Source organism: Ips typographus, linkage group LG3 (genome assembly GCF_016097725.1).
Source record: "Ips typographus isolate SLU linkage group LG3, UJ_Ityp_2.0, whole genome shotgun sequence".
NCBI classification, from domain to species: Eukaryota; Metazoa; Arthropoda; class Insecta; order Coleoptera; family Curculionidae; genus Ips; species Ips typographus.
In genome coordinates this window covers 5,839,625-5,850,312 of record NC_138424.1, presented here as the reverse complement: position 1 = coordinate 5,850,312, position 10,688 = coordinate 5,839,625, and the positions used below count along the sequence as shown (strand labels likewise).

At 33.9% G+C, this 10,688-nt stretch overlaps 3 protein-coding genes across 5 annotated transcripts in view; 1 reads left to right on the top strand and 2 right to left on the bottom strand.

Moving 5' to 3' along the window:
* Positions 1 to 10,688, bottom strand: part of Rev1 (Rev1 DNA directed polymerase) — a 45,355-nt gene that overhangs the window by 9,594 nt on the left and 25,073 nt on the right. The gene's annotated exons all lie outside the window — the stretch shown is intronic.
* Positions 1,824 to 3,936, bottom strand: Ahcy (adenosylhomocysteinase). The gene is made up of 2 exons (XM_081976390.1): positions 3,797 to 3,936; positions 1,824 to 3,732 (listed from the first exon to the last, which is right to left on the bottom strand). Exon 2 carries the CDS (start codon positions 3,254 to 3,256, stop codon positions 1,958 to 1,960), a length of 1,299 nt encoding a protein of 432 aa, XP_081832516.1. The 5' UTR covers positions 3,257 to 3,732; positions 3,797 to 3,936; the 3' UTR covers positions 1,824 to 1,957.
* Positions 3,937 to 9,598, top strand: Ets97D (DNA-binding protein Ets97D). Of its 3 annotated transcripts, none has more exons than XR_014177764.1 (10): positions 3,937 to 4,155; positions 4,262 to 4,392; positions 4,448 to 4,659; positions 4,824 to 4,962; positions 5,015 to 5,195; positions 5,245 to 5,444; positions 5,502 to 5,560; positions 7,715 to 7,880; positions 7,939 to 8,665; positions 9,235 to 9,598. XR_014177764.1 is itself a non-coding variant. In XM_081976387.1 (9 exons), the coding sequence occupies exons 1-9, from the start codon at positions 4,073 to 4,075 to the stop codon at positions 8,199 to 8,201; spliced, it is 1,434 nt and encodes a 477-aa protein (XP_081832513.1). In that variant the 5' UTR covers positions 3,937 to 4,072; the 3' UTR covers positions 8,202 to 9,598. The 3 variants fall into 3 exon arrangements, 1 of the variants encoding a protein (XP_081832513.1); XR_014177763.1 differs by having other exon boundaries at positions 7,939 to 8,771; positions 8,943 to 9,598; XM_081976387.1 differs by having other exon boundaries at positions 7,939 to 9,598.

Below are 10,688 nucleotides of genomic sequence, written 5' to 3'. Positions count from 1 at the left end.
TTTGCAACGACTACATTATTCTTTTCTGAAAATCGTACAACTAAAATCAATTCGCAAACAATCAGCAATTATTAAGGAAAATAAATCTCTAATAATAAGAAACGTTATATTCGGTAAAGCTATTAAAGTCAAACATAAAAAAACTTTATTAAAATATATGAATAATATACATTTCTGAAACTACTCTAAATGAAAGTGTTATTATAATTAATTTTCAAGTACACATTTTGAACGTCAAGGGTTTTATTACAGTAGTTTACCCAGTAGTAGTTAGTTTCTAAAAAAAAAGCAAATGTTTTGAATGTAACTGGACATCTTATTTGTCACATTCAAAACATTTACTTTTGTAGGAAAGGTAAGGAATAACACGCAGTCGTCTCCACAATACTTTATTTCAACCTTCAAAGAATAAGGCCTGCTCAACTAGTTTCGGACATATAAATGACAATCTTCAGGAGTTCAAAGCGCCGGCTGTCTTTTTACAAGGGGAGAGACAGTGAGGCCGATGTTATTTAGAATGAGGTTTAGGGGGGTAATAATAATATAGTTTCATATCTCTCCCCCATAGGGGCATCCCCAGCCACAACAAAATGGGTTAAGACTAAATTTAATTAAATTATAGTGTTCTTAAGTTTATACGTAGTGTTAAGCCTGGTTTATAAAACAAAATTTAACTTTAGCATTAACTTTAGTATTAGCATTAAGAATAGAACTAGTGGTTTTAAATTGTGATGTTCATAAACAAAATTTAACTTTAACTGTAAATTTAGCTGTAACTGCTGACCTTGGTTTTACATAAAATTCTAAATTTTCTTACAGCTAATACTAAAGTTAAATCTGCAATGTTTATAACTTCCTCTTAAGATTGAATTTTTGCTTTATTTATGAAATTTCTAAACAGAAATTCAAAGAATATCTTTTTGCTAGTGATTTAGCGCAGTAATGTGGCATTAGGCAGCAAAACATGAAAAAAATAACATTAAAGTTAGGTTACTTTTCAAAAAACTGTATGGTTAAATTAGGGGTTTTATAAACACCCTTCTTTTTTAGGGTTAATACTAAATTTATTACTAATGCTAAAGTTACAGCTAAAGTTAAAATTCCTTTTATAAACTAGGCTTTAGTGTTTTTTTCTCCATAATGAGCTTTGTTACCCCCTTTAAACCTTTTTTTAAATTCACTCATTCTAATAAATAACATGGGTCTCACTGTCTCTCCCCTTGTAAAAAGACAGCCCGCGCTTTAAGCTTCTGAAGATGGTCATTTATATATCAGAAACTAGTTGAGCAGGCCTTATCCTTTGAAGGTTGAAATAAAGTATTGTGGAGACGACTGCGTGTTATTCCTTACCTTTCGTACTCATACAACTCCACTGAAAGAATATGGACTACTACTTCTTTTATTTACTTTTGTATTACATTGTTACATTATCCAATTTTACTTTGATTTTTGCTCTATATAAAAAAGTAATTGTATTTGACAAAATTTGGTTACTTTATATGGTTGAATTTTAACATTTAAATTAGTATGAGCAACTATAATAGCCAAGACAAACAAAAATACCAGTTTTATTTTCTCTGAGTAGTTCACTGATAACCCACACACAGGTCAAGTTGTTGATTCTTTAGTAATACTGCCACAGATTGTAGAGTAATAGGAAAAAGTGAATAATTCATTTCAGATAAAAATCAACTTTCATCACAATTCAGTAGCATGACACTGCAAAATCAAAGGTCACATTAGATAACTTGAGGATGACTAGCAAAAATTATCCAATTAAAGCCAATTTTAGACCTGGTAGAGAAAAAATAATGCAGCAAAAATTGGTTAAATGGTGTTTCCTTCAAATAAAACCATAATTAAATACAAAAAAATTAGTACTTATAACTATTGAGCTAACATTGAACCAAACAAAATATTGAGTTACAATAACTAGGTTTTCTCCTTAATCATAAAATTAGTACCGGTAATGATCAGGCTTATAAGGTCCATTAACAGGTACTCCAATATATTTAGCTTGCTCTGATGAAAGTTTAGTAAGTTTTACTCCTAAATGGTCCAAATGCAGTCTAGCAACCTCCTCATCCAAAACCTTTGGCAAAGTGTGAACTCCCACCTTATACTCTCCAGGTTTAGTCCAAAGCTCAATTTGAGCCAGACATTGATTTGTAAAACTATTGGACATCACAAAAGATGAATGTCCAGTTGCGCAACCCAAGTTGACTAGCCTGCCTTCTGCAAGAACTATAATGTGATTTCCATTCGCTAATTCATATCTGTCCACTTGAGGCTTAATGTTCACTTTAGACTTGTGGTTTTTCTCCAGCCAGGCCACATCTACCTCACAATCAAAGTGTCCAATATTACACACTATAGAGTCATTGCGCATGTTGAGTAAATGTTCTCCTTTGATGATGTCTTTGTCTCCAGTAGTAGTTACAAAAATCTGACCTTCTTTACTGGCCTCTTCCATTGTAGTTACTTCATAGCCCTCCATAGCAGCTTGCAGAGCGTTAATAGGGTCAATTTCTGTTATTAGAACTCTAGCTCCAAATGCTCTAAGAGACTGTGCACTACCCTTGCCTACATCTCCATAACCAGCAACCACACACACTTTCCCTGCAATCATTACATCTGTGGCTCTTTTAATTCCATCAATTAATGATTCACGGCATCCATAAAGGTTATCAAATTTACTTTTAGTAACTGAGTCATTAACATTAATAGCTGGAACTTTCAAAACTCCTTCGCGCAGCATTTTATACAAATTATGCACTCCAGTGGTGGTTTCTTCACTAAGCCCTTTACACCCCTTCAAATATTGAGGATATTTCTGGTGCACTAAATTAGTTAAATCACCCCCATCATCAAGAATGAGATTAAAAGGCTCTCCATCAGGAAATACTAAGGTCTGCTCAATACACCAAATAAACTCCTCATCAGTCTCACCTTTCCATGCATAAACAGCAATACCTTTTTTGGCCAAAGCTGCCGCGGCATGATCTTGGGTACTAAAAATGTTTGAACTGGCCCACTGCACTTCAGCACCCAATTCTATCAAAGTCTCAATCAACACAGCAGTTTGGATGGTCATGTGCAAACAGCCGGTGATTTTGGCCCCCTTCAGTATTTTAGTGGGTCCGTACTTTTTTCGAAGGGCCATCAATCCTGGCATTTCGTTTTCGGACAAGCTGATATCTTTGCGTCCCCATTCTGCTAATTTTAAATCGGCCACTTTGAACGGAACTTTCGACATGATGTTTAATTATTGGAGGTTCACTAAGGACTAGTAGTTTAAATAGTTAAAGTACCGGTTTTAAATAAATGGTTTTGGAAATTTAAAATTGGAAATAAATTACCCCTACCGGCACGCGGACGCGATTTTAAGTGAAAAAAAGTGTGGTTAGGTTAGGAACTTAAAGAAAATTTGAGGTTATGAGGTTATCTTTCAGTTATCAGTTTGTTATGTTAAGTGTAAGGAATTATTCTGACTGCGTTTACGAGGGTTTATTCATATTTAAATAAAAAATAACTGCCCGTTAAGTCAATTAGCATAAACTATAATAAGTTTTTATATTTTATTTAAATTTTAACTATTTTTGTGTATTTTACAGTTTTTTACTAGGGCTGCCATCTAGGTCTCAGTGAAAAACTACAAATTTCTTTGTCTATAATGATCACCTACTCCTATACGAGATTCCCAGATATTTATATGGCATTTTTTACAGAAACCTACACATCAATGATTCTGTAAACTTATTGTTTTAACACGTAAAAAATAAATAAACAGACTTACCCAAGGCCTTAGGCCTTACGGCTTTAAGGATTACGGTGCGTATGGCTGGTTGCCATAAATTCGAACATGACAGTTTCTACACACAACCCAACAAAACTACTGTCAGTTGTCATACTTTTGTCAACAACAGTGGAATTTCAGGTTAGAATTCTTTGTTTATATTTTGGCAGAAATTTTAGATTTTGTATGATTGCAGTTTTGGTTTTTTTTTCTTTATGTAACTCTTTTCAAAGGTAAAAACGCCACATTTCACACCCTAAAAAGGCAACAACAATAATGAATACCGTTGAAACTTACACTCTGACCGTTAATGATTTTGGTCAAAAAGTTTGTGTATCACAGAGTGACCCTAACAAAAGGTATGTATTTCAAGTACTTTGTATTATTGTGTTTTAATATTATCATACATCTCTGAAAACATCGGATTTGAAATTCGTCAATGAAATTTGCGGCTTTTTATTGCAGGTTTATACTAGATAACAATGCACTTGTTCGAGAGTTAAATACAACTTCATCTTCCCCAACAGTTCAGGCGGACAACAATATTTCACCTATCATGATACAGGGTTCAAACTTACTCGAACCCGCTCAGTTAGGTTGATAACACAACCATGTATTTTAATGGATTTAGCATGAATCATATGGTTTCAGAAATGATTTCCCTGGACAACACCCAAGATTTTGAAGACCAACTCATTCATGAGTTGGACAGCGACATGCTTAGTGCATCTGACCCTGACTCTCACTTTGAAATGTTACACATGGACATTAGGGAGCCTCTTTCTAAACTAAAAAAGTTGCTAAAACAAAAACTAAATATGAAACTGACTGATTTTGTGTTTACTCTTCAAGATACTCAAACTGTAAGTAATAACTAATGTTTTAGTAGTAAAGCATTGTAGAGATAAAAGTGGGTTGCTTATTTATGGTGGAAGTGATAATTCCTCTGTATACTTTTTTGTCATTTTATAAAAAATGATACTTAATCCAAAATGGCATGCTAACAACATAGATATCTTTTTTTCAGTTGGAAGATCATAAAAACTTAGTGGATCAATGTGTTCAAGGAGAAGGCATTGTACAAGTGAATGTGCAAGTGCAGTTCTTAGCTAAGAAAATTGATATTGTTGATGTTCTCAAGCCTGCTAAGGATTACATTCATAATGGTAACACATATTAAATAGCTAATCTACAATCAGTCATGTAATTTTTTTTAAGATACCATAACACAGGATGTACAAAGTTATGAAGATGAAGTCACTGACTCACTAAGCAGAGACAAAGATGAAACAGAGGAATTATGTAGTGGGGACCACCAAAATATAGTACAGTGGCAGGTTGACTTGCAATACAAAAAGGAGCAAGAGCGCCTGAAAATACCCCTGGATCCAGAGGATTGGTTGGTGTTTTTGTCTAAAAAAATCAAAGTCTACATTTATCATATTTAGGTCAGTTTTGCATGTTAGACATTGGCTACAATGGGCAGTGAGACAGTTCAGTTTGTCCAACATTAAACTGACAGACTGGAATATGACGGGGAAAGAATTGTTTAAGGTGACTATGAAAGATTTTCAGAAACTGGTGCCTAATGATCCAGAGGATATATTTTGGACCCACTTGGAATTGCTGAGGAAAATGAAATTAATTGGTATAGAGTGAATAGGTGGTTGTGTGAGTGATTTACTGATTAAAATGCTTGTTACAGCTACTTTGAGACATGATCCTCAAAAAGTGGCACAAAGGAAAGAGCTGCACAAACCTCAGGTAGGAATCATCATGTTCGTCTTAATATTTAAAAGAGCAAAACTGGGAACTTGTCTATAAAATACCAAAGAATGAAGTAAACATGCAGTGGTGCACCTTTTTAAATGATTTTATCAGAATATTTAATTTCTGTTTTCCTTTAAAATTAGTAAATACCAATCAAAAATATAAAATCAAACACAAGAATCCCAGAATCAGTGAATTTAAAAATAGATTGGACTTACAGTTGTCTTTGTCCAGAGTTAATAATGATTTTAAAGAGAGCTACAACAAAACTAAAAAAGAATATGACCAAATATTAAAAGCAGTGCGGTCTGAGGAATATGAACATAAGCTAAGATTATCAGACAACAAGAATAAATGTATGTGGAGGATTTGCAGAGAGATAACTGGACAGAATAATAATTTTCCTAAAACTGCAATTAAGGGCGATCCGGAAGATATTCCCAACGAATATAATAACTACTTGCTTTCAATTGTTCCAGATATTTTAAAATAAAAAATAAGCATAGTAGTGGGATTGACGACCTACCTACTAGCATCATCAAACCAGCTATTCCGGTTGTTAAAGATGTGCTTTGCCATATAATTAATAATTCCTTCAAACATGGTATATTTCCAGAGCAATTAAAGATAGCGTTGATTAAGCCTTTATTTAAAAAAGGAAATGCGGATTTGATGGAAAACTACAGGCCTATTAGTTTGTTACCGGCTTTTTCAAAAATTTTTGAATTATGTATGTGTAAACGGTTGATTTTTTCAAGCATTGTAATTTATTGAGCTTAAATCAGCATGGTTATGTGCCTGGAAGGTCCACGCAGACTGCAGTATTTAACTTTACAAAACGGATATTAGAAAGTATGGAAAAAGGTAACCTGGCGATTGGCATCTTCTTGGACCTGTCAAGGGCGTACGACTGTGTTGACCCAGATATGTTGCTTAGAAAACTTAAGGCTTACGGTGTACGAGGTCAAACATTACATTTGTTTTCATCATATTTAACTAATAGGCAACAAAAAGTTAAAATATTAAAAAATGGACAAAATTATTTCTCAAGTCTGAAGGAAAATAAAATTGGAATTGCACAGGGAAGCATATTGGGACCTATTTTATTCATTGTATTTCTTAATGACCTGAGCAACATTCTGCTTTCAGAAAATGAGCATGTGACGTGTTATGCCGATGATACGAATTTATTGACAGGGGGAAGAAATGTAGAAAGCCTAGCACTATCGGGAGAGAACTTATTTTGCAGAGCACAAGATTGGTTTAAAAGTAACAGATTATTACTTAATAATAATAAAAGAAAGGTTCTACTCTTTAGAACAAAACAATTCAAAATTGAAAAACCTGGAACACTAACTTTTGGACAATCAAATACAGAGCTCGTAGAACATACCAAATTTCTTGGAATTCACTTGGATGAATTCCTAAACTGGTCAAATCATATTTTAGAGTTAAACAAAAAGCTTAGTTCAGTTTGCTATGGCATACGAGTCACTGCGAAATACATGAATGAAAGAACATTAAAAATCCTATATTACGCAAACTTTGAATCTGTGCTCAAGTATGGGATAATATTTTGGGGTTCTAATAGCTTAATAGAAAAAATTTTTGTTTTACAAAAACGAGCACTTAGAATAGACAAGAAAATGGGATACAGGGAGAGCTGCAGGGGGGTTTTCAAAGCTAATGGCATTCTGACGGTGTGGGGACTATATATTTATGAATGTATAGTTTTCTTTTTCAAAAACCAAAGTATGTTTGATCTGGAGGTACATCATAGTTATAACACTCGAAGCGTAAATGTAAATTATCCGATACACAGATTAACTATAACCGAAAAAAATCCATATTATGCCTGTTTGAAGCTTTTTAATACATTACAAAATGATTTAAAATTAGAAAGAAATGAGAAACTTTTTAAAAGAAAGGTAAAACAGATGTTAATTAATTTAGAGCCATATTGTATCAGGGATTATGTAAGAGACTATTAGGTGTACGCTCATCTTAAAATGACGCTGTTTCTTTTTGTGTTTTCATGTATGTTTTTTGTAGTTACGGGAAATGTATTGTGACCATAATTAGAAATAAAGAAGACTAACTAACTAACTAACTAATTTATGATTTGTGACATAAAAGTTGTCTTTGCAGTTGAAAATCATTCCCAACTATGGATCTACATTAAAAAGCTACAATAGCCCCTACATTCAATCAAGTTCAGGTAATAAAACGGGCAATAACGGTCAAATCCAATTGTGGCAATTCCTCCTTGAATTGCTGACTACTAGAGCCCATACTTCAGTAATTCAATGGACAGGTAAGGACCGAATTAACCATTTTCTTTCTTTAAATTGTTTATAATGAATGGTTTCCAGGTAGAGACGGGGAATTCAAGTTGACCAATCCTGAGGTCGTTGCTTATTTATGGGGCGAACGTAAAAACAAACCGACCATGAACTACGAAAAGTTGTCGAGAGCTTTACGATACTATTACGACGGCGATATGATATCAAAAGTGCACGGCAAAAGGTTCGTTTACAAATTCGTATGCGACTTGAAACATCTGTTGGGATATAGTGCGCGAGAGCTGGCTAATTTGGTGAAATACGGCAATCCCATGATCGAGATCAAAGACTGATTTTTTTCTCATTTGCTGCAGTTTGTTTTTTGGTTCCAGCCCAATCAAGCCAATTCTTCAAGTATATTTAAGGGTACGATAAGCTAAATCATGCAAAAATTGCATTTTTTTTTGGATTAGTAATTGCAATCTTTATACAGGGTGTCAAAGTTTTTAGTGAGTATTCCAAAAGCAGTTAGTATTTTTTTTTCACGGCACCCTGTATATGTGTTATATGTAATATGTGTGTTAAAGAAACTGAGATAGCCATTTGATTAGTTAAGTTAGTTTAAAAAGTTGAATCAAAAAATTAGTACCAAAATATTCCTATCCTTCAAATAGAAGAGCTACAGCCAAAAATGGTGTTTTTCGTCTAATGGATCACCCGGTATATTTAACTATTTTCGAAATGTGCTAGAAATTCTGCATATATTTTTACAAAAAAAAAATTATAATTTTTCGAAATTTGTTTTTTGACAAACCTTGTATAGTCAAAATTTTACCCTTTGAGAATGACGTCAAGCAGGTGAAAAAACACGCATGTCTGGAATTAGATCACAAATTTTAACCTAGAAATGCTTTGAAAAATGAGTGATCATGAGAGTTTCAGTTGACATCTGGGTGCGTATTCTTGAAACGAGGGAAGGGAATTATCAAGAGAAAGACCTGTAGAATGTGACATGAACCCGCCATTGTCAGCTTCTTCTGTCACATTCTATCAACACTTCTCTTGAGAATTCCGTTCCCTACTTTCAAGAATAGGCCTGGAAACTGTTTCTTTTCGTACTCGAAAAAAAGCAGCAAATTTAGAATTAGCATTTGGGCCTTCTCATTGTAGCGCACCATTTTTATACCTTTGATATTCGTTTAAATCAAAGTGACAGTAAATGTCAACGTTTTTAATTTGACAGGACGACAAAATTAACAACGTGCCTTTTTTGCTAAAATTGTTTATTTCACATGTTTGATATGCGAGAAACAAAGATGTAAAAAGATGACATCATTCTCAAAAGGTAAAAATCCAACTATATATTGATTAAAAAAAATGATAGAGAGGACCATTCATTAATGATTATAACTCTGGAATCATAGCCATAAACAAATGAGGGTAGAATATAAGACATGTTGTACAATTTTACAACAAACTAAAATAAAATATTAAGAAATAAAAGAAATTAAAATTTTGTGGTCATTTTTGGATTCAACTTTTTAAACTACATTCAATGGTTATTTCAGTTTTTTTAATTACATACAGGAAAGTCAGAAAAAGGGGGTTGGTCAGCCCCCAGTGAAAGACCCTGTACATGAAAAAAAGTGAACTTAATTTCCCTAGTAGAATCAATATACAAGTCTGTGATACAAAATAGCTCGATCTTGGGTATTTATGTAAAGTTTGAAAATAAATAATTGTTGCTTGAGACAGTTTTTTTACGGTATCATGTATCAGAACTTCCAATTTTCAATCCAAAATTGAATTTTCTATCAGGAGTACAGAAGTAGCAGAAAGTAAATTTATATTTTAACAATTGGCGTCCAAATAGTCCGATACCAATTCAAATCCGCCTGTAGAATAAAGGGACACTAATTTCAGTACTCTTGTATATACCAGGTGTCCAAGAGCACCCTGGACATAGGAGATTAACATGGGACAACGGTTTTGATTTTTTTGCGCCTGTACGGTTGATTTGATTGAAAAATCGTATTAATGTAAGTTGTAGTACCTATCACGGACTAGTTTTCTGTATTTTTTTCAGATCTCTAGCTTGAGCCCTTTCGTCGTAAAACACGAACAAAAATGAGAAAATTTAAACTTTTGGCCTGCACTGGATGGGCAGTTGTCGAGCAACGGGTAAACAGGTCATTGTTGCTGGTACGGTTGCTCGACAACCGCTTATACAGTGCAGGTAAAAAGTTAAAATTTTCGCATTTTTGTTCGTGTTTTACGACAAAACGGTTCAAGTTAGAGATCTGAAAAAATTCAGAAAACTAGTCCGTGATAGGTACTACAACTTACATTAATACGATTTTTCAATCAAATCAACCGTACAGGCGCAAAAAAATCAAAACCGTTTTCCCATGTTAATCTCCTATGTCCAGGGTGCTCTTGGACACCTGGTATAAACATCTATAACTGTGTTGATTTGTCTAAACTGACGTTTCTATCAAGTTGTCATTAGTTTTTTGCGTTCATTTTCAAAAAGCGGGGGCCAAATTTATCGCAACCATGAACTACCTAAAAAATTGTTACCCGTTTAAACTATTTACCAGTATATTCCGCGTAGCGGCCCGAAACGACGCTACTCATCAAATTTCAAGCGACTTAAAACGCAACAAGAGTGATTCGGTGCTGACATCAGTCCAGAAAACCAGCCTGGAAAGATTGAAACTGAAAAAGAACCCTTCTTTACCTAATAACAAGCAGCCGCTTGAGCTTAGTAACCGGTCGTCTGGACACCAACTAACCCCTAAAGAAAGCTCTAGTTCTTTACCGTGCAGCAAAACATCTTC

Excerpts from the sequence above, each read along its gene's own strand:
- Ahcy (XM_081976390.1), bottom strand. The coding sequence starts at position 3,256 with ATGTCGAAAGTTCCGTTCAAAGTGGCCGATTTAAAATTAGCAGAATGG.
- Ets97D (XM_081976387.1), top strand. The coding sequence starts at position 4,073 with ATGAATACCGTTGAAACTTACACTCTGACCGTTAATGATTTTGGTCAA. Across the intron at positions 4,660-4,823 it reads CTCTTCAAGATACTCAAACT|TTGGAAGATCATAAAAACTT; the intron begins GTAAGTAATAAC and ends TCTTTTTTTCAG. Across the intron at positions 5,196-5,244 it reads CCCCTGGATCCAGAGGATTG|GTCAGTTTTGCATGTTAGAC; the intron begins GTTGGTGTTTTT and ends TATCATATTTAG.